This window comes from Rhamphochromis sp. 'chilingali', assembly GCF_963969265.1.
Source record: "Rhamphochromis sp. 'chilingali' genome assembly, chromosome: 1".
NCBI lineage: Eukaryota > Metazoa > Chordata > Actinopteri > Cichliformes > Cichlidae > Rhamphochromis > Rhamphochromis sp. 'chilingali'.
Genome location: NC_137929.1, coordinates 20,027,972 through 20,052,293, shown reverse-complemented (window position 1 = coordinate 20,052,293; position 24,322 = coordinate 20,027,972). Strand labels below are relative to the sequence as shown.

At 39.5% G+C, this 24,322-nt stretch overlaps 1 protein-coding gene and 1 long non-coding RNA gene across 7 annotated transcripts in view; both read left to right on the top strand.

Moving 5' to 3' along the window:
• sorcs2 (sortilin-related VPS10 domain containing receptor 2) overlaps positions 1–24,322 on the top strand; it is a 406,325-nt gene that overhangs the window by 159,657 nt on the left and 222,346 nt on the right. For all 6 annotated transcript variants that reach the window (XM_080876806.1, XM_080876805.1, XM_080876804.1 and 3 more), the window contains one exon: positions 7,070–7,169. In XM_080876806.1, coding sequence (XP_080732932.1) covers positions 7,070–7,169 — 100 coding nt within the window. The remainder of the gene's footprint in view (positions 1–7,069; positions 7,170–24,322) is intronic.
• LOC308402843 lies at positions 14,738–16,348 on the top strand. The gene is made up of 2 exons (XR_013972818.1): positions 14,738–15,247; positions 16,084–16,348. It is a non-coding gene; the product is annotated as an uncharacterized lncRNA (long non-coding RNA).

Genomic DNA, 24,322 nt, shown 5'->3' with positions numbered 1-24,322 from the left:
CTGACCACCTCTCCAGCCACTTAGGATTATTGTAGACACATCCCTTGTGAAGATTCTGTTTCTTGTCTTAGAACCATTTGGGGGTTTACGGTGGGAGGTGCTTTTGCTGTGATGTGTATTGTGTGAACTGTTTTCCCAATAAAAGGCAGCGGAGGCTGTTGTTGGGGTCAGTCTGCGGTAGGATTCAGAGTGCTTTCTGAGACACCGGCCGGGGCCTCCCTTGCTAGCAAGTAAAAGATGTCCGTCTTGTTTTTGTTGTTAATGAGAATAAGTTTCTAAACTAGCGGGGCTTGTGGAAACACAGACCCAACCACCTGCATTTCCAGTTCTCCAACCCCAGTGTTTGTGTAACTTCATGTATGTAAGAGAAGACTAGATTCAGGGGAAAGCACACCGGTGGGAGACATTACAACAGACACACATACGATTTTAAAATTAATTACCAGTGATTAAATGTAATAGTGGTGTATAAATATTGAGAGAGCTAAAGAAGGGAGTGAAGCAGCCTTAGCCTATTGCAGTGTAACTAAGGGATGGGTTCAAGGCATCCTGTCGAGCCCTGACTACAAGCTTTAGCAAAAACGAATGCTTTAAGACTAGACCTAAAAGGAGAGAGGGGAGTGTTTCTTAAACTGAAAGCTAGCTCCATAGAAGAGGCAGCTGAAATCTGAATGGCTCCCATTCTAGTGCTCTCAATATGGTACTATCAGCCTTTAAGATAAAATGGGACCTGATTATTCAAGACATTTTATGAGAGGTGAAGGGTTTTAAATCTAATTTTGGATTTAATAGGTAGCCACTGGAGAAAAGTAAATATCTTTCTAGTCCCTGTACTCTTGCTACATCCTTCTGGACCAGCTAAGGGCTTTTTAAAGAAATTTTTAGAAAAACATAATAACAATGAATTACAGCAGTCTAAACTATAAGTAATACATGCATAGACTAGCATTTCAGCAAATAAATATTTGGTTGATCACCATTTTTCTAAGATTTTTTACAATGAGTACAATAATCTCACTTTTTAGAAGTAGGAAATTAGAAGAAGGTTAAAAATTAGTGTATAAGTAGCAAATACAGCAACGTCAAGCAGATGCTTTTAACATAATACCACCATCTTAAAAGCCTGCGGTTTAAAGATTGATTGATCTTTTAGGGTTTTTATGTGTCTGTTAACACCTTTCTGTAGACAGTTCAACTTGTCATTTTATGATTTTATGATTTGTGGCCAGTCTGGTTGACACGTCTGCCACTGTCATAACAAGACCAGTTGTCTTTTTGCTTTCCCTGTCAAAACAGGTTCACACTTTCCCCGGCTTTCTGGTAGCTGTAACACCAAAAGACTGAGTGTTAAATTGCATTTGTCTGACTTTGCAGCTCACCAAAAACACTCAAAGACAAATATTTTTAAAAAATCCATTCTTTTATACATGTAAAGTTTTGCCACAGCACAACTTCTCTACTCAATTTCTCTATTTTCTGTATATCTGAGCGGAGTAGATCTCTGAAAGACGTGCTATTTCATTCTACAGTCTATTCTGCAGTCAATAAACCAAGGCTTTGACACAATCAGGCCATAGCAGATGGCCATAAAACCTTTGTCCAGGGTACACCTGAGACTCCCTGAGCTTTATCATCCTCAGCCATTCTACTGCTGCAAAAAGAAGCGAAAATAAACAGACAAATGACAGTCGAGTAGACGGTTCCTTTTTAAAGTAGAATGGGCGATAACACTACTGACCTGTCCATGTGTGACGCTGACAACCCCAACCCCGACTTCCACCACTACGTTTCTTGTTCATACATCTTACTTTTATCGTCCATAAAGCTGTGTCATGAAACAGTAATTTTTCCATTTATCATCTGAAAGCATAAAATGTGATTGCACTTGTTGAAAGCTCAATCTGCCCATTGGTATTTGATGGCTTACTTTAAACCAGTAAATCAGTTTTAACACTAATGGTGACTCGCTCTCTGCTGTATTCTTTGACACCACTCATGGCAATTACCTTTAGTGCGATAAATCAAAAGCTCCCATCTCGCATGAATTCTCTACTCTTTCAAAACGAAAAATAGCAACGCTTACGATCACAATGATCGCTCATGACCCAAACTTTAACCTGCTCTAGATTAAATTTGGCACAAATTCTCATACAGTAGGATGCAGTTGATAGCGTCAGTTAGTGATACTCTGGTAAGGAAGCAAATTTATCCTCATACTTCATCAGATTTGTCAACAGAGCAACTGCATAATGCACTGCAGAGTTTTTCTTGTGTTTCTGTGGTGTAAGACTTGAAACTGTGACATATTCTATACTAAACTAAGATCCATCTCAATCCTATCCTCTTGTCAGAGGACGTTGCCCTCAGTTAGCCTCTCTGGGAAATCTGTATGTCAGCCAATCAGTGATGAGTGTCATCAGCCCTAACAGTCTGGCCATCAGGCTTTCCAGACCTGATTCAGACTGACGGTATCTGTCTGTCTTAGCAGAAATCAGACACTGAACAGCATGATGAGACTCAGCCAACTACTGTATATGTCTATAGCTAACCTTTAATACACCAACCCACTGCTCTGTTCTTCGTTAGCTTTGTTTGAAGCTATTTATTAGCTTAGTTCTTCTTAGACAGCAGATGTTTCGCCAAATGCATGTGAATTCAGAAGAGAAAAGCCTTGAAGGATGCATTTCCTTCTGTCGCATATTCATCATAACGCCTCACCAGCTAACACTTTGAAGATCTTTAGATGGATTTATCATGAATCCATTTCCTTATATCCATTCTCCTGTGCTCTCTATATTTTGGTATTCCATTGCATCAGACATTTTCTTGACACACTCAATTTTTCTTTCCTGAGATGTCAAGCGCTGGGAGCAACCTTGACATATTAGGACATTAAATCTGAATCAGCACCTGTCGCCACCCTAAAGTGCTTCCACATTTCTCTGTTTTCTCAAGCAGATCAAGGAAAATACAATTTCACCCGTAGTGTCTGTCACTGTCACATTCATTCTCGCAGACATTTCCCTTCTCTCCCCTTTTGTTTTTTTTTAATATTCCACTCTTGTTTTATAGTAGTTTCCGTTTTTCTGCTGTTATTATTTCAGCTATTTGCCTTCTACCAATTGTCTTGTGTCTGCGGCAACTTGTTTAAGCCTTTGTACTGCATATCAAAAATGAATGTTTTCTCACAGTTATGCTGTTTGACATGAAGACTTGGACATGAAATAACATAAGGGTAATATTAATGACTATTTTGTGTCAGCGTGTGCCTTGATATCCTACTTTTCTGTTAATATTAAATTGCCAGGACTGAGGGCTACACTGAGTACCACAGATTAAACTTTTTTCATTTTCTCATTCAACTCTTCTCCCCTCTCCTGCTCCCTGTCCTCGTCCATATCTCTTCTCATCAGCTTCCTACTCTGTTTAAAAGTAATTATTCCTCATTAATCTACAATAGCTCTCTACTAGTCTATTAATCCAGAGGTCTTGGTGGTAGACAGTATAAAATGAGCTCTCCTATTAACTCAACATCATTATTCTCAGCATGTAAGGTGCTGAGACAGCTGACTTTACACTCTAACCCCTACCCAACCTCTATATTAGCTTTATAAGGCTACGTTCACACTGCAGGTCTTAATGCTCAATTCCGATATTTTGATCAAATCCGATCTTTTTGTCTGCTCGTTCACACTACAAATAAAATGCGACCGCAAACGCGCTCCAGTGTGAACGCTCAAAGCGGCCCGCATGCGCAAAAGAAGATGTCACACACAACACGCTCTGTTTAGACCCAGAGCAAACAATATTGTTTGACTGATGGCCCTTAATATAAAGACTTCGGACTTCACGTTTCCCAATTTTTGCTTTAAGTTATTACATAATAATGTAAATAACCTAATAATTATCCTTATTGCTGTTTTAGAGAGGAGCGGTGCTTCAAAGTATAGCTGCAGATTTCTGTCAGAATCTGCAGGTTATACAGTACAAATAAAATGTTAACATTTCTCCAACGTTGTCTTCCCAGCACTTTCACCGGATGGCCAGGAAGCGTTCGCGATGTCCTATCGGGTGCTTCTCCGGCGCTGATAATTGGCGTCTGTCTTGTGTCAGTGACGTAAAAGATGGATTTAATGCAACATGACCATTCACACAGCAGTCGCTTTCTGAAACATCGGATATGTATCGGATTCAGTACCAAATACGAAAGTGACCCAGATTGGATTTGAAAATATCAGATTTGTGCCGTTCACACTGTCATACCATGATCGGATATGGGTCGCATAGGGTCAAAAAAATCGGATTTGATGCGCTTTCGCCTGCAGTGTGAATGTAGCCTAAGTGACATATCTTTGCCTCATGACTCCTCAGATTAGTTTTTTTGTTTTTAAGTTGCCTTTTCTTACTTTTTTGTTTTGGCACTAAAAATAGCCAAACTTTGAAGCACTTTTGTGATATTTTACTTATGATTCTATATGTATAGTTTCTATGGCCTGTTGTTAGACTTTCAGAATTTCAATAACTTCTTAAATAACTGCTTAGAGGTGCAGCCAGTTCAAATGCAGTACCCTAACCTAACTGGCTCAGGGTATCTGTGAATGTAAACCTAGGTGAAATATACCTGTTTATACTTCATAATTCATAAGAATGTCTTAATGTTTCATTGTGATTGGAGGATTTGTCAGTGCACTCCAGCTAGAGAGAGCTGTACTCCTTGGATCATTTGACGTGTGTTTATGTTAAATTAATAAACACATGTAATTTGAGCATTTGACAAAAATTAGTCCATACCTTTAATCTTTAACATCAGATGGAAGATATATGGAAAGAAAAAAGTTCATTGTAACAGATGCTGGGCAAAACAGGGTATTGAGGACAAAAAAGCTAGGGGACAAGGGACAGTCAAGGTCCATATGTTGAGTTGTATTTCTGGGCAGAATGCCCACCCCAGCTCTGGCCTTTCATTACACCCTGGCTAATGAAGCACTATAAATGTGTAATAAGGAGGTTTTGGAGGCCTCTGTGTTAAATGGAGAAGTAATACCCAGTACAGTAATAGAGTTGATGTATTCTCCTCTTATTGTGGAGAAGGTGATTATCCAAATGAAGCTGATTTTTTTTTATGATTTACATTATTTTTTGCTATGATTTGTGGTATGTAAACAGATAAGCTTCCCTCATTGGTGCTATATAAATATACCTGAATTGAACTGAATCAAAGTGCTCTTGGCAAAAAGTGTAGATGCATTGTAATGTCATTTTAAGGAGACAATTTTAGGTTTTTAAAGTTATCCTTATCAAATGTTCAGCAGCTAAGGGGATTTCTGCAGATCTCTAACAGAAGTACAGATCTCTTACAGATCTCTTACAGAAGAAGCATCAGTCTAAATGAGTTGCAAAATGTGTTGTGTCTTTATAGAAAGACACAACACAACACATTTTGCTAATGTGTTTATCAACAGAGCATAGGAAATCTTGTGGGACCGAGTTTTCACTCCTGCAGAAATACAAGAATAACATTCCAATTCTTATGCACTAGCATTCATTTCAGCTTCAATATCAAGAGTGACCAGATATATTTTCACCCAGCTCTAAAGGCTGGGTAACAACCTATCTCTTACCTGTCACATACAAAGCACTTGGAAATGTTACTGAATGCCTTCCTAGCAGTTGGATCTGCAGCATCTTTTGATTCTTTGTAAGTAGATTTTCATATGTTGACAGGCACAAATGGAATCTAGAGTCTTCCTTAAAGGAGGGCAATGAATGTGCGTGAACAAATGGTTTAAACAGATTCTCCGAGCACTGTTTATAAAGTGCTGATCATCATCCTTCTTGCTAATTAGGACTTAATGTGACTAGTTAATGTGGTTTTTGCACTTACACCCAAATTATCCACCCTCTGAGAGGACCTCTGCTCACCAGGCCTAGCAGGCCTTTACTCCATCTACAACTGGGTTTTTGTGATAAGCACAGAGCTCTGCTGCTAGCACAGCCATCAGCACGAGATCTGTTCATGTCCTTCAAGTGATCCAGGGTTAAATATGGCACACGGGCCAACGAGGAAGATGAAAACACTTGCCAGCTCACCACAGAGAAATAGCTCACCCCTGCTATGCCACTCCATTTTCTCCAGCTGTATCAGAGCACTCTGGGAGAGCTGATTGCTGAATGGCTTGGCAGAGCTTCGGGTGTATGTGTCTTACTGTGTGTGTGAGTGTCTGTCAGTGGTTGATGTCCCACTGCGCAAAGGAGTAAATCCTCTCATCCTTAACCAGGCTGACGTGCTAGCTCATCATTCTCTTTCATCAAGTCCTCTTCTTCAAGGCTCCCTCCTGTTGAACCCTCAACCTCCAGCTAAATGCTGTAGCATCTTTCTTCCTGTATGCTTTGCATTGTTTTTGAAGCCTAGAAAGTTGTCTGATGTACACTTGTTTTGTGTTCTGTTTACTCAAACCAGTGTCTTAAACCTTAATTTACCTTGTCTACATAATAAAGTAGAGGGGAAAATCTCCTGTATTAGTTTTGTTTATCTTTTCCTTCCTGACAGAAATTTAAGACATTAATTATCCATAAAAGAGTTAAGCCCCCTTAAGCTTTGTCAAGTTGAAACCTGCATCATTTGTCAAAACCTGTCACAAACAATCACTTTCACTGTGCTTTGTGGGTATGTCTGAGCGGGGCTGGAGAAATGATCCAGCTACTGTAACTATCACTCTTGACCGCACATAGCACTCCCTACCTCCTGCTAAAGCTGCCAGATTTAAGGATTGGTCAGGACTTCATCGCTAGCCCAAGGGTGTTTTTACACCACTGTGGCAATGACAGGTTTCCCAGCCGTTTCTGATTTGTCACTTGGCTCAGACCACAGACTGCAAAGTAGCGATATGGTGAACAGAACTGATACAATACCTTTAGGACAGTTTGAGAGAATAAGCAGCTGCTTTCCCAGGCATCTTTGCCTACCTCTCATGGGATTACTGCAAAAGGAAAACTATGAAAAAAATGCTCTTAAATGTTTCCAGACTAACTTGTACCTGTTCTTGTTTTTCGCCTGCAATTTTGTTAGGTCTTCTGACTATGGCACCACCTACACCAAACTCAACCTGATGCCAGGAACAACCATTGTGGTGACAAGTTTCTACATTTGCCCAACCAACAAGAAAAAGGTCGGTAGTTGCATGCATTTTTTTCCCCGGTTATGTTGTCCATTGTTAATAGTACGAGTTGGAGGTCTAAATGAACACCTGCACAGCCAGATTGTAAGAAATTGGAGAAATCTAGTGAAAAATGTGTCATTTGAAACAATTATTCATTTAAGATCCAGAGCTGTCAGATTAAGTTTTACTAAGAATCACTTAGGATCACGATAACGTATATATATAAATATAGTATATGTATGTTTGTGCAGTCACTCAGCAATCACTCAGCCATCCAAATTATTGAATAAATGTCACAGGTGTATAAAATCAAGCACCTAGGCTTGCAGACTGCTAGGTCTAGCAAGGCCCATAGGGACGTGTATGACTGAATTTGGAGTCAAGAACTTGAATGGCCTGCGCACAGTCCTGACTAACAGAACACCTTTGGGATGAATTAGACTCCGAGAGACTCCGAGCTAGGTTTTCTTGTCCAACATCAGTGTCTGACCTCACAACCTCACAATAGACTTCTGGGAGAATGGTCAAAAATCCCCATAAACACACACCTAAACCTTGTGGAAAGCCTTCCCAGAAGACCTCGTTCCATGTGACGGTAGACAAGCAAATATTTTTAGCAGTATAGTGTAATTTGTTGACATGGGTTTATTTTTATCCCAAAGATATTAAATGTGCTGGACACAAAATCACACAAATTAGTCTATAATGAAACTTTTTACATTTCCATCACTTTGAGAGTTTGCTCACAGAAACAACTTTTTGCTGTTCCTGTTGAAGCTGCATGCTTCTTATCAGCTTACACCTTGTTGAAAGACTAAATTCCCTGTTTATGGCTCCATATTTCTTATGTTGTGTGGTTTCAAAATGCAAGGTATATAAGTGGTGGATGAATTCACTGGCCTCTCTTTGCACTAAGTTAAGAAGCACTGACTGTAAAAGCATTCTTGAAGTTGTCTACTTTCACCATAAAATTACCTGTTTTGTGCCATTCTGTGTTAGCTAGCTTGTGAGCTTGCAGGTAGAGTTGAAGTGCTCATTTCGGTTTAGTTTGGTGTGTACACACGGTGTAGGTCACTGTGCAGAGTTTGACTAGTGATCTAATGTTTGGAATGAGATTCAGCACATCAGCATGAAGACACATAACTAGGAAACCAGTGGGTCATTTTAAAGAGCTCACTATTTTCTACTGTGGATCTAATTTTATGCAACAATCACTTTGTAAAATTTCTTTCCTCTTATTTTATAATCACCTGTAAGTAGTCAACGCCCTCAATAACAATGCCTCCATAACAATAGTTTCAAACCTCCTCTTGTATTATAATCAGCACACAAATTGTGCACTGGGAGCTTCATGGCTCGGGTTTCTGTGGCTGAGCAGCCCATGTAGGTGTTATGCATAGTTGGCCTATGACATTTGTCCTATATTGTATGAGTCATGCCCTTAGAACCTCAATTCTTCAGTTGTCTGAATGTAAGCAAAGAGCCTTTACAGAGGGGATCATATTTGGATGAAAGGATGGGGTGATAAATTATTAGCTTACAACACAAAGCAAAAACATAAATATCTGCTTATTAGTGGTCTGTGTCAGACTCATAAAATTAGATTTTTCTCACCAAGACTTAAACACAAACTTCTTGTACAGTGTATATCATACAGCGGGCTTTGATATTTGTCAGATAAGTCTGTTATAATGCTCCAAGAAGCACTAACAGCACAAGCATAGCAAACATGGTGGTGTCCAGTTATGTGCCTTGAATCAGTGAGGTTAGCCTGGAAACTTTGATTGATTTTGCCTTTGTCAGCATAACTCTCAATCAGTGTGTTTGATACGTGTGCATTGGATTGATTGTTTTCATCTGGAGGCTACATAATTAGTTAAATTGGATGCGCATCATATTGTCACAAATACACATTGAAACTGGGAAACATTTTCCTGATGTTCTCAAACTATCCGGAGCTAGGTATCCATCTGAAGCCAAGCACTCAACTTGTGGTATGGATGGCATTTTGAGCCCATGTTGAACCCTTGTTTATTATTTGATCTTTCTTCTTTCTTTTCTTATAAAGCTCCATATTCCCAGTTCAAAAACAGAAGCTTTCCAATCGTAAGTTTGTACTTTCAGGCTGAATCCCTGATGACATCATTAGAGTTATTTTTATTGTTCCTTCAGACCGTCAGAAGACTACATAGTGATTCTCATGTGAAGTAAACTGAGCCTTGTGTCTGAAAGTGGTGCGATTCTTTAGGGATTGTGATTATGATTTCATTTTATTGCATGGAAGCTGTACCTGCTTCACACCAATATACCATTCAGACCGAGGTGGTCTATTTTTAGAATTGGTTATACAATATGTGATGCACTGTTTAGCATCAGACTTTGGGATACATTGTACAGTGCAGATACATTAAGAAAATTTAAAAATGATTCAAAATACAGAAGAAATCCACCTAGGATGCTGAGAATTATTGTGTTCAATAGATAAAATAAAACCCAGCAGACAAAAAACTTGAGAGATATAATGATACACACATTATAATCATGACTAACTTTATTTACTACATACTGTTATGTATGTAGTACATGAGTTTAAATTGCATGGAGACCAATCTTGTTTTGGTATTCAATACACAGTTTTTCAGTCCACGGGCAGCTTAGAACTTAGAAAGTGAATTTCCAAACCTCCAATAAGCTCAAGTGAGAGCCAAAAGGTCCAGTAGGTGACTTACACTCAGATACAACTGCCAACTGTGGAGGCCTGTCTAATTGGTGGGCGTTATTGCTGGGGTCCAGGGTTCTTCCAATCAGTGAAGGGATGGAAGGAGATTAGCTCACTTTCTGGTCTAGTCCTTACTCCAACTGTCTGCACAGGATCTGACATCTCATCCATTTCACTAACACACACACACAGACATACACACATACACAAAATAGAAGAGGGCCAGACAGAATGAGAGCATTTAATTGCACAGGGATGAAGTCATCTTCATTTCCCTTAGGGACAGAAAGACAGACGAGGGAATAAGAATGACTGGCAGTAAGAGTGTGTGGTGTCACAGTAAGATGTCTGGTAATGTGCAGGGGCTCAAACTGCCGCTTAAACACACCTCCAGGCCTGACGAGGGGGTGATAGAAGCCCAGCTTAAGTGCTGGTTTCTGGAAACGGTGTGTGTGGGTATATATGTGGTGTTGTTGCAAGAGAAAGTTTGATGTTTGATGCATGATCATCAGATGAATATTATTAAGCAGATTTCTTTCCTTCCATCTTTTTAGCATCCAATTACTGAGTGATCAAACACGCAAGGTGCCCCCAAACACAAATAAACACACACACACACTTTGATCAATACTGCTAATCACATCAGAAAACAGCAAACAACCTGGTCTGTAAGCTCTGTGATCCCTTCTCACAGAGTGAAGGGATCACATAGAAGAGGTGTGTGAGGGGTCTTGGGTAATCAATACGACTTGAGGCAATTAGAAAGAGGTGAGTCTTCAGACGGAGACAATGTCATCCTGTCTTTCTCTCTTTCCCTCTCTTCATTGAGAGCTCCATTAAATATCCGCTCAAGGCCCTTTGTACAAGAGGGCTCCCAAAGACCCCTGACACGTTTCAACACCACTAGAGTTGTAAATAAACTTTGAGACTAGAAGCTCAACTCACTATCCCTTAGCAATTTTCTGCCGTCTCCAGGGGGCTGTCAGCTACTCAAGTGTTTGCAGAAGTTCATTTCCTTGTTGTTGACTATTAGCTTACACTTACAAGTATAAGCTAACACTAAATTTAAACCCAAAAGCTTCTTTCTAGAGGTACTTATCAACTGGATTCCTGCCAGCACATCTTTACATTGCAGAAGGATGTTACTTGCAGACTTCAAAATCATCTCTGGCAACTTGTTTTTAATATGACTGTGTACATTAGACATATTTTGCTATTTTATTGTTTTATGTATTTTTTTAATTATTTTTGTAATTATTATTATTGTAATTTTAATATGTTTGTCTGAAACAGGTCTATCTTGTGAATGAGACATTGGGTCTCAATTACAAGAGAGACCTGTATAAATTAGAGATGGCACGATACCACTTTTTTATGTCCGATACCGATACCAATATCATAAATTTGGATATCTGCCGATACCGATATGAATCCGATATAGTGTTTTTTAATCAACAAAACTGTTTTTTAAAATATCTTGCTGCATTTTGCAAGTCTGCAAGTTCATACTCAAGTTTAAAACAACAACTACACTAAAGCTATTCTGTTATACCTGTATACAAAAAAAAAATTTCATAGTTCAGCAATACTGATCAATCTAATAAACTTAGACCTACACCATCCTCCCTATTCTGGTATTTTAAAGAGTACTTAGCGTAAATATTAAGCAACCTAACTAATAGGGTTCCAACTCCCAGCAACAACAAAATTAAATAAATAAAAAAATAGGGAACCACCCCTCACGCGCCACCTCATGATGCTTAATCGACGTAATCAACCTTAATTTGATGCAGTGTGAAAAAAAATGCACAGAAATCAATTATTTTTCAAGAAATATTAAATAGATTCAACATCTTTCTTCAACAAAATTGCAGACTGCACAGATGGTACCTTCCCAAAGTAAAAAGTACTATAGCTTACTAGGGTATATATATTAGACTTAATAGTCACTATGTACAGTAATTGACTTCTATTCATTTTACATCAAATTAAAACTTTGGGTGTCAGATAATTATTTATTAAAAGCTAGACATTTTAAATGAGAATAAGAAAGAAAAGTATGTCTTTGTGCCCCCTTTTCCCAGTTAATGCCCTATCGGCCCCCCTGGCTAAACTTTGCTAGATCCGCCCCTGCACAGTTACCAGCGTCAGCTACGTAGAAAAAGATCCTGGTGTAGAAATTAATATTAAATAAATTCTAACAACAGCTTATCAAGCTTAAACGTGCTGCTGTTGTTCAGCCGCTGGTTTCCTCTTTCTGGCGCAAAGTGGACCAAAAACAAACGAGAGACAGACTCGCGACAGAAAAGCCGATCAGCTGATTTAAGCAGTTTCACGATTGAAGTAGCAGCCGGAGAGCGAGAGGCAGTCGCTTGTTAAGCTTAACGTGCTTTACAAACATTCAGAGATGGACTTACACACTTGCTTTACTTCTCTCGGGGATAACTTTGTCGGAGATGAAATGCCAGGTTGCTAGCGAAGCTCCACATGCTATCCAGACCACCGACAGGTCCTGCATGCCACAGCTGCTCTATCACGTGATGCATACGTTCTGAGGTGAGTTACGGCGTGTTGCAAGTTTTGTGAGGTGCTTTCGTGATATTTAATGGATCGGATTACATTTTTTATTTTTCTCCGATATCCGATCCAGTAATTTAGGTCAGTATCGGACCGATACCGATACGTAATATCGGATCGGTCCATCTCTAGTATAAATAGAGGTTAAATTAAAAAAAAAAAAAAGACTGCCCAGTTAATATGTAAAAATTGTAATGTAAGTTACGATTTTCACTTTCGACAAACAACAAAACGGGATAAAATTATTGTTTTTTTTATTTAATGTTTGCCATAAAAACTCTTGGGTATACTGTTATTTATAGTTTTGCATTTCCCCCCTTATCTAAAAACAAACTCACTCGCTGTTTAGTGTAGTTTTATTCAAAGAGTCTTCGGTCAAAAACTATAACACTTGCACTTTTTATGTAGTTAAACCAGTGGAATGATTTGTCTTCATAATTCATCCAGTCTGCTTTCAGGAGCATTAGTTTTCTGACTCTTGCCCTGTATACACAGCAATGTAGGCACATTGCTATACCTTTCAATCTGCACTCACAGACATCCCAACAAGGACCTACTTGAAACACGCTTAATAGAAAAAAATGAACATCAGTCAGGTCATAATTCTCCAGGAGGGAAACTCTCGTTCTTTTTTTTACATTTATGTGGTATTGGCCCAGCAACTGTAGCTGTTGATTATCACAGCTGTGCTTCGTGAGGTAAAGAGAGGCATCCACAAGTCATAAGGTAAGTTGTTCAATCAATGATTCCACTACTGTACATATTGAAGTATCCTTGGGCAAGATCTTAAAACCTGAAGTTGTCCCCTGTGCATCTGCTGGGGCAACTCGAGCATTGCATGACCTGCAGGCCACATCTGGCCAATTAGAAAATCGGAAAATTAGGTTTCAGATGTAAATAAGTATACACCATGTATGTCCCATTTCAGCTGCTAATCATAACCTTAAGACCACTTACTGTTTTATGCGATGATGAAGGGAATCAGACAAATCGCTTTGTTGCTTTTATTTTGAAGGTGATTGCTCTTTCCTTTTCAAATTTACATGCATACATGTGTGCAAGAGAATGCTGGTAGTGCAGAATACGACATGGACTGTTTACTGAGGTCAGAGGTTAAGCTGTGTCATTGCTTTCTGGAAAGCAGGTTGCGGTGTTTAAGGATTACAGTTTTTATTACCATTGTGAGACTAAACATACATGAAAATGTTGCTGAAACAGACTTTGATAGCAAAGCTGCAAAAGCAACAAGAACTTTTTACCAAGCTTTACACATCCAGGAATGGAACAGTTATGATCAGCTTTGAGTTTTCCCACAAAATTTAAAAAAATGGTCAGCAGTTCGATGATGTGTTTGATAGACTTATTCTCTCTCCAGGCAAATCTTAATAAGACAGATCGAGGACACTGAAGGAAATCAGAGTTTAAAGTTAACATCACTGCTGGATTTTTATTTTTCTCTCACAAAGGACAAAAATTCGCAGTGATAAAGTTCAGCAAATCCAGACGCATATCTTCAGTCTCGATCACCTCTCTGGTGCCCTTAGCATTACAACATAAGATATTGTTTTTGCAGAATTTCTGTCTTTTAACTTTATGCAAACTGCTATTGCTATTTGGCTTGTAGTGTAAGTATTTCAACTGTAGTTTTTTCTGTTTTAACTTGCACAGTGACAGAACTTAGTCTGTTTTGAGCTTGAACAAGTGCGTTAAAGTCAGGTTCACATTAACATTTTGTTCACTTGTGTTTTTAGGAATACTGATTAAATGGCGATAAAATGTTGGTGCTTTTAGCAAGTCTATCTCACATTTCCATTGCTTAATTATAACTACTTAATCTGCTCTTACCAGTAGCAGTTTATAGGGGGATAAAATATTGAGCAGAACTGAATTTAGCTTACTGGTGTGGCCCTACACAAAAGTTCCAGTTTCTCAAGTGGCCCCTTTGAAAAATTAGTCACACACCCCTGCACTGTGCAGATTACAAAAAAAAAAACATGTGTATGAATGTGTGTGTGGTTGGGCAAGTGAGGCTTGTAGAGTGCTCGATTAGAGTTGAAAAACCCTCAACAGTTAGATAATCTTCTACAAGCAGCGATTTACTGATAGTGGGGAGGAAAAATCCCCTTCTAGCAGGAATAGGCCTTGCCAGAACAAGGCTCAGGGGCAGGTAGCTAACAGCTGTGAGCAGTTAAAGGTGAGAGGAAAGAGAAGACAGAAAAGAGGTGCATAGAGAGACAAATATAGTAATATTTGTAGTTATCTCTGATTGTCAGGACAAGTCACACTAACGGTGTGTTCACACCGAACGCGATGGACGCGAATAGAGCGTCAGGTTTACATGTAAAGTCAATGGAAAGGCGCGATGACGCGCGATTGCGGGTCCCGCGAAAATTCGGAAGCAGATTTGCGTCGCGAAAACGCCAAAACGCGTGAAACGCGCGTCAGTGTAGCGCGTCTGGCGCGTTTGACTCGCGAATAAAACCACGCGCGTGAGTTTTTGTGTTGCATTTTGTGCATACGCGCGTTTCGCGTCTACCGCTCGAGTTGGAAAAATCTGAACTCCAGCGTCAAATCGCGCCGCGACAACCAATCAGGAGCCTGGTGACGTGGCTGTTACCTAGGTCAAAGGGGCAGATCCAGCCAAAGCCTTTCATACTTCAATGGAGGGGAAGGCTAATCAATGCGGTAGCAAACAACTCGGAGCTGTACAACACCAGCTGCTTTCAGTACCGAGACAGGAATAAAAAGGACCGAGCTTGGAGGAAGATATGTGAAGAGATCGGGCAACCTGGTAAGTTCATTCATTTCTCTTTTGAAAGTTTTCACTGACCCGGGGAAGCCGCACAAAAGCTAGCAAGCCACCGCTATTTTCCCACTGACGTACAAATACCGTTCTGCTTTTATGCATGTTATCATTTAGAAATATATTTTATTGTTTATTAATAAACAGCACACAGTGGTCCCGCTGTTCATCCGTCACTGCTTCGCTTTTTCGCTGATTTTTTATTGCACAGTACAGCATTGCATTCTGCAGCCTGATTGACAAATCTCCTGCGCTTGCCAAATTTATCACGTTTGGTTTTGATAACCATCGCGTCCAATAGAAAAAACAGCACAAAAACACCCATAACTATGAGCCTCATTCGGAAATACACACCTGCACCGTGAGGGAAAAAGGCGCACGAAAGTGGCGGGCAGATGAAGACAAACCGCGGCATAATAATACTTTTACGTTTTGCAATCTACAAAGGTTTGCACTTTGAGAATCAATTGTGAGAACTGTGACCAGGGGCTAGTTATTCTGAGAACCCCTGCAATAAATGAGGGACCACTGTCTACTCTACGATTATTATATCCAACCTGTTAACATTTAATACTATATTGATAGAACCAACTGATTCTGCAGCAGAGCATCCCCAGTCCCTGAGCTCCTGCTGCTGCACCCACAGATATGTACAGCAAGCACTGATACCTTTTTAGTCGGTGGGATTCCCTTGTGATCACCTTTACTAAATATCTACAACCAATCTGATTATATCCTGTTATTGTTTTTGTTTTTTTTTCAATGTTGAAATTAAAATCTAGTAGCAGCCTTCTCATTTCTTTGTGTTTTGTGCTGTTTTACAGGCCCACAGAGGAGGACGGCTCCGAGGCAGATGAGGGACGGGTCCCAGGACGGTCCATCGGCGGTGGAGCTGGCCATCCTGGAGTCCCTGAAGAGGCCACACCAGTCTCCAATGGAGCATTTCCTCCTCAGCCTTGTTCCTGCTCTGGAGAGCAGCTGGTCCTTTTTATTCCTGTCTCTCTGTAAATTCTTATATTTTATATATTTATGTTTAATGTTTTTCTGTTTGAGACTTTTAATATTATTTCAAATAAATGTTTATAATGACTAATGTCTCAGTTCTACTACACAGCAAATGTTGGCACACAACTTGACACATGTAGAATTTATTTCATATTATACTAATGACAAAATATACTGATACAGTGGGATGCAGAAGTTTGGGCAACCTTGTTAATAGACATTATTTTCCTGTATAAATCGTTGGTTGTTACAATAAAAAATGTCAGTTAAATATCATACAGGAGACACACACAGTGATATTTGAGAAGTGAAAAGAAGTTTACTGGATTTACAGAAAGTGTGCAATAATTGTTTAAACAAAATCAAGCAGGTGCATCAATTTGGGCACCACAAAAAAGAAATGAAATGAATATTTAGTGTATATCAATGTGTGTCCCGGTCCCGTAATGTGTGTTACGTCCCGGTCTTGGGGTATCCACAGTATTTCTGATTTCGCGCCATTACCCCGATTCATAGCGGAAGCCGGTTTTTTACTTCCGCTTGCGCTGTTGTTGACAGTTGCGGGGTTACACCTTCACTGTTGATAAAGATTTCTCTCACTGCAGTTTGTTTTACCTGGAGTAAATGGCAACACATCGAAGGTGGATACACAGTAAAGATGTTTTAAAAAGCAGCGAGGACAGTTCAGTTGCAGTGCCTCACCCGTCACTTCTCACGGAGTGGGTAGATGACATGAAACTATGGCCCGATGTTAGCTACATCGACATTATTAATTACCTTGTATTTTCTGAAGGCGTTGATGGCGAGGAATTACGTAATTACAAGAGCACCGAGGCGTATAATTACCTGCACAGCAACAAAATTGATAAAGTACTGCTCAACAAACAAGGCGACTTTATTTTTCTTAAAGCAGCTGTAGAGCCGAGCCAGAGTATTAATCAAGCGAAACACTTAGCATGGGCAATGCTAAGAGAAAGTGGAGTAGTGGAGACAGTCGGCTGTTCCTGTATCGCCGGATTAGGGAGATCATGTAGCCATGCGGCTGCTATTCTGTGGAAGGTATATCACTTATCTGGATATCACAATGTTTAAATCACTGAAACAGAAACACTGGACTGGTCAAAGGCTGTGATTAAGGAGTCACGCTACTGCCATCTAGCCAAGTATTGCGTGGAGCACTGTTTACATGTGAAAGCCACTCGTTAACTTTGTGTGGGCTGTATGCTGTACAATCACATGAAGATAAAATATAAAAAAAATAAAAGACTGAACATTAAGGTCAAATTTACAAGACAAGAAAAACTATAGTTATAAGAAGTGACACAGAGTAGTATAATACATGTTTGTTTATATATATGTATATTTGTACACACACACTACTTTGAAAAAAATTAGACTGTGGATGTATATTTCTGCATCAAAAAGTAACTGACTATTAATATGAAATGGATAATATGGGTGACTTTGCCAGTGTTTATATCTGTTTTGGATATGATTCAGGTGTATTGACCCAGGGTCATATCTATAACATGCAGGACACCAACCGTGTACTGCTTTTGTTAGTGTAAACTTCCTCGTTATGTTAAATCTTGAGTATTGACAGTGAGAAAAAACTATTAATGTTTGTTACAGGTGCAGAATGCTGCGATCAGTGGAAAGACAGGGCTTGCGTGTACAGACGAGCAGCGCAGGTAGAATGCAGGGACAGCAAAGAACCTTGAACCTAAACGTCTAAGCCAGATAAACTTCAGACATCACAGGGCAGAGCAGCAGTACGATGTGAACTCCCGGACTGCAGTGACACAATCTCTCCCTAACACACCATATCACCTTACACATCAAGACTTTATTGACAGTGTTAGCAAAGCACCAGTGAAGCCACTTTTCCTCCTCAAGAACACATTAATTGGAAAGTGTTACAATGCCTCGCCATCTGCAGGTCCTCACCGCAACAGTAAAGTTGATGAGCAATTTTTTCAGCCACACCAAGCACACAGTTACAAACTAAGCTGTAATCCATGCAGGGCATTCTACCAGGCATACATTCAAGTTTCTGAAGAGCAAGCAGAACAATTACAAGAAGAAACAAAAGAGCAAAGTGCATCTGATTTGTGGCACAACTGCAGGAAAATCAGACTTACAGCAAGCTCTGCTAAAAAAGTTCCAGTACGTGCCACCACAAAAAATGACAAATTTTTATCTGAGCACATGTACCCTTCCTTTCGTGGGAATTATGAAACAAACTATGGTAAAGAAAATGAAGTTAAAGCTTGTCATCAGCTGAAAGAACAGGGTATGAACATCCTTCACATGGGTAGTGTTATCAGCATCCAGGAGCCATGGCTCTCTGCGAGTCCTGACGGGGTCATTGACTCAGATGTGCTTCTAGAAATAAAATGTCCTGTGCAGACTTATCCTTCACTCACGGAGCAGCTTACCCAGAAATGCAGCGATATCAAACTGGTAGATGGAGAACTGCAGCTGCAGAAAACTGGCAGCAGAGGCTATTACATGCAAGTGCAACTTACAATGTTTTGCACAGGGCTCAAGACTGCCACACTTGTGATCTGGACACCTACTGAGCATGTTTCATTTACAGTGCAATATGATGAAGCATTTGTAAAGGAACAAGTAAAACGCTTGAGAGGGTTTTACTTCTCATATTTCTTACCTCGACTTGTAGAGGAGTATGCAGCAGGACGGTTTCAGTTAAATGAGAGATACTTGAAGATAATGGGCAAGCTTTAATACATGTTACAACTATAAATGGGACAGTCAGACACCAACATGTCTGCAGAGTTTGGTCTCTGTCTTGTGAATGAAAGGAGACATTCAATATGAAATCTGTTAAATATTTCAATACAACTAAAATGTACGTAGTTGTAACATATGGTGGGAAATGAATGACAAACTGACAACATTAAATGTTGTGAATAGTTCTGTATTTCTGTAATCTTCCAACACAAAAAAATGTCAAGAATGCACAACTAATTATTGTAGATTTGAGAAAAACATTTTTTTTTCATTTAAGAAATTTATCACATTGTGGTTGAATAAAAAAGTAATAATTGTTCAATTGATTGATTGCAATTGTTTTATATATACACATACATACATACATACATACGCACACACACACTGTATCACATAACCTTTCATCTAGAACACAAGATAAAAAAGTGAGACCTGGAATTATTTACTCTCTACATATATGTACATCAAATTTTAAAATAATTACATTACACTACGCAACTTTATGTCCTGAGTAACCATCTTAATATCCCCGAGTCCACAATTGTTCATAACATACACAATTATTGTGTATCACGAATGAGATCCTCTCTTAAGTTCACTAGAGCAGCACATATTCTCAGTATCTTGTCTACTTTAGGAGCCATGCTTATAGGAACAATTTGTGAAAGTATTTTGTAGACTTTCAAGCGTCTGATTGCTCTTTCAACATGGATTCTTACATTTGCAATCCGACGTGTGTATGTTACCTGTTCCTCAGTTAGCTGTCTACGTTTTTTTGTGAAAGCGGGTATTACTAATCTAACTTTTCTCTCAAAGAGTAAGTCTTTAATTGTAAAACCTCTATCTGCCATGACTTCATCACCAGGTTTTAGGTATGTTAATATTCCAGAGTCCATTGTGATAAATTTGTCACTACATCGGCCGCCATATGCCGCAGACACAAACATGATTAGTCCACATGGTGCAACAGCAACCAAATATTTGACTGTGTTGTGTGAATAATAATGGCTGTATGATTCCCCTCTTGAGCCCAGATTTCTGGGTTTCTGTAAAAGGGTCTCACTGCAGTCTATAATGCATGTACTATTTGGAAAGTTCTTCTTGAAGGCTTCAGGCATAGTTGCTTGAATAGTTTCTTTTGGCAGCCATGGAATTAATGGTCGGAGAACTTCCTCCAGCTTGTCTAACCAGTGTGAGATGATCTTGCTGGCCATGCTTTGTGATATATGAAACTGGCGGCTTAGGTCACCTATTACACGGTTACTCTTTAATTTCATAAGTGTCATGAGGACTTGATCTCGGACAGGCATGGTAAATTCATTGTTGTCATATCCTTCCAGTGTCGACACAAGTGTGTTAAATGTTTCTAAGGCTATCCCAGTGTACAGCAAAGCGTCTGCATCATTTTGAAGAATGAAATATGCAACTTCATCACACTGAGTCATCTTATCCTGCACATCTTTTCTGCGAGACCTGTTGCAGTATTGATGGTCTTGTTGCGAAGGATCCTCCCACTGTGTGTGGACTGAGTGCAGATGTGGCTCAGGGGGTTGTGTGGAGATGCTGGCCTGGTCTAATTCCACTGAACGTAACACTGTGGAGTCTGAATAAGACAAAAATATGATCAGATGTACAGTCAAACTGTTAGCATAAGAGAAACTGTAAAGTGTCACTTAGCTTATTATATTTGAGTGAAATTTCTCATTCTACATTTTTTCACACAAATGCAAAATCATAAATGTCAACATAAAATGTTCCTAAGTCCCCTAAAAATTTGTCACAATTTTATTCAATTAATGTGATTAGATTTTATTTTACATTCTAAAAAAAGTCACAACTGTTGGTATTTTTGCAAAGGTTGCCTTTAACTTTTTTACTTGAGTTTTCTCGACTTGAAAAAACATGTTCTTTATAAACACAAACCTAAGACTTTTACAGCCCTTGGAGCTAATCTTTTGGCATTATTATTATTATTATTATAAACTTTCGTTAAAATTTAGACTTTGCTGCTAATAACCAGCTAGTGCTGATACTAACGCCATTCACCATAGGCTATTATTTAGTAAAAGTAAAGAATTGCGTGTTTAAAATGCGAAACGGTGGCAAACCACATTTACACTTTCACTTACCGGGTACAGATTCTGTGTTTTTGTTCGTATTACTGGAAGCTGTCACACTCAAAGTGGTCCGAGTGAGCCTTCTTCTTTTCTTCGGTGGGGGTCGGTCATAGCCCAGATAAAGCTCCGGGTCGGGGTGTAGCTCTGTGGGCTTTTTATCGATAAAATGAAAGGAGCAAACATAAACTCTCTTTGGAGGGTGTTTGAGTCTTAAAGCTGCCAGCCACGCCAGTTTCCGATCCTCCTTCCACGGCATAGAGTGCAGTGCGTAGGGCGGTGGGCACGGACAGGCCTTTCTAAGTTGTTGATGCTCAAGGCAAAATGTTTCTAATGCGTTTTTCAGTTTTCTTGAATTATTGTGGCAGCCGACGACAGCACACGTTGAACCCGAGCTCATCTTCGAACAGGTAAAGCCACTTATTACCGCACAAAGTAACTGATTTTGTTGTTAGCAACGACTGAACGCTGGGTCTCGCTTTGAGTAACCGGAAGTATAAAACTGGACAACGGAAGTAGTGGTCTGTCATGGCAGCCTACGTACGCTCTTACAGAAACCTGTGGATAGGAGCGCAACATAAGGGTTAAAAGGAAGGTGAGCCCGCCCTGGTCCCCAAAGCCATACCCAGAACCCAATTTACAAGTTAAGGGTGATTTTATTGTTACCAAACTGAAAGGTTTAACTCCGGGGTGAACACAGGCCAACATAACAAACAAAACCAGCTTATTCCAAAAAGGGAGATGCTATTCTACAAGTGAAACGTATCTGCAAACTATAGACAAAATGTAGCAATTCGTGGGAAACACAAAGGGCGAATGTCACAGAGGGTTTGGAGGCCAAGGACAGGTCTGCTGCTGCTGTCAGTCGCTGCAGAGGGACAACTACTGGAAAGGGTTTTTAAAACAGCCACTTGACCATGGGAACCAATCAGCAGCTGCCAGCTCCCTAATCAGGAAGGAAGACATTTAAAGGCACAGAACACACAGAACAATTTATTTATGTTTTGTTTAGGTGCCCTATCTGTTTAAGTGCATATGAATAGTTTAGTAGGGACCAGTAAAATCACAGGTGCCAATTTAATCCTGCAATAGTCTGAAGTATTATGTAGAAATTTTATTTATATTTTGGGAAAAAATAAAGAAAAAAGGAAATACAACCAATAAAGAGTTAAAAAGTCACCATCCCTCTTGCTTCACTGACTATGCATTTTATAACTGAACAGACTCAAATTGTCAAACTTCTTGTCCATAATTATAGAAATACATAAAAATTAATTGGGCTACTAAAGTAGTTCATATTTGTATATAGAAAATCAGAATGAAGGAACTAGCAAATAATGAGCAGGAGAGGTACACGACATGCAAGGTGGGAGAACAAATTAATACAATCCTGTAGACCGCAGTGTATTCTGAAGGTGATTTGCTGGTCCATTAATGGCTTAGCTAAATCTGATCCCTGCTGAGATGGCGTGCCTCCTGATGACAAAGAATATTTTTTAAAAACCTACACTCAGAAAACAGCAGCTTTCAAACACACCATCATTGCAACACCATTCGTTTGCGGATTATAAAACTGCCACCTCAATAAATCTCAGAGAAGCAAGGCATCACCTGGAGGAATCCCTTCAAGCTCAGAGGGTATTTAAGACAAACGACCTCCTGAGCCAGTGTCCTCAATAATGTCGTTATCCAAAAGTCTGTGTGGAATCTCCTCAGAATTTTCTGTTCTGACCTCAAGCATCAATGATGATGAACAGCAAAGTGTATTCTACTCCATAAGAGTGGGCTGTTTTATTTTGACAGTATTTGAAAGAGTGAGAAAGGTACTCTAGTGGCTGGACTGGTCATGCCTGCAGCTGATTATTTGCTGAACTATTTGTTCTGCTAAAATTGAGGATGCATTTAAGTAAATAATAAAATGTGAGCAACATTAAGTCAGTAGTCCAAAGTGACGTTGAAACAATAATATTAAAATTTCCCCCTTTGCATCATACCATTCCACGTTAAAATCATCCACTAAACGATGATGCTCAGGAGGAAGTGTGGGGTGTCTACTAATCTGAAGGTTGGAGGTTTGAGCTCTGTGCCCTCCTCCAACATATCCTTGGGCAAGATACTGAACCTTGATTTGACCCTAATGGATGAATACAGAGCGTGAGTTGGAAATAAGCAAGGTTCCAGTGGAGTTCACTCCCCAGACAAAAACTTTCGCAAATTTAAATAAGTGAAATAAACCATTATTCACTTAATAAGTGACAGAACTTCTGCTGGAAGCAAAAACTATTGCTTCAGGTGATAGAATCTGTCTGGAGGTCAAAGAGTTTAAACATTTCTTTATATAGAGAGGAGATAAGTCAAAAGAAGAGATAAGGACTTAGCAAACCAGCTTAAGGCATCTTCCTTTGCTTTAACTGGCCCTTTTGGTGCCCTTATGCAAGCGCTGCAAATCTTTATCAGTCTTTGAAGTTTTAGGAAGTTATAAGATCAGCATGGGGGTTCGGGATATGATATAATGATTGATGTAGACTTTTTTCATGCACTTATAGAGTTGTGCTTTTAATTGCTTCATTAGGCCATCCACAGCAAAGAGAGGATTCATCCTGTAGTCTTGTCAGAAACCCTGTTTGGTTCCATCACCCCTTTTATGTGTGAGTGATGTTTCTTGGGCCGTTTTCTAACCCACAGTAGTTGATATGGAGTGTTCACCCTAGAGCAATTTCCCACCACGACTATTTGAAAATCTGACCAAAATTGACCCTGTTGAAAGAAATAATTCCTGGTCTGTCACCAAAGGCCTGAACTTTATAGTTTAAACACACTGTGGTACAGATATTGCCACAGTGGGATGTTTTCTACTGGAATAGCTAACCCAAAGCAGTCATTCATTGATAAACTGCATTTGTTGTTTTAAATGCAACACGGAGTATTGGATAGACACCCCCCCCCCCCCCCCCCCCCCCCCCCCCAAAAAAAAGAAAGAAAAAAAAGAAACCAAGACAATTTCTTAGTCTGACACAAAGAACAAATTGACAATAGTCTTGGAAAATACTTTTAGTCACCTACTGAGGAAAGCAGAAGACTAGAAAAGAACAAAGACTAAGAAAGAACAAAGTAAGGAAGAAAAAGACATCAAGATGAGTAAACACAGATATAAGTTTAAAAAAAGGGAAAAAAGAAAATGATATTGCAG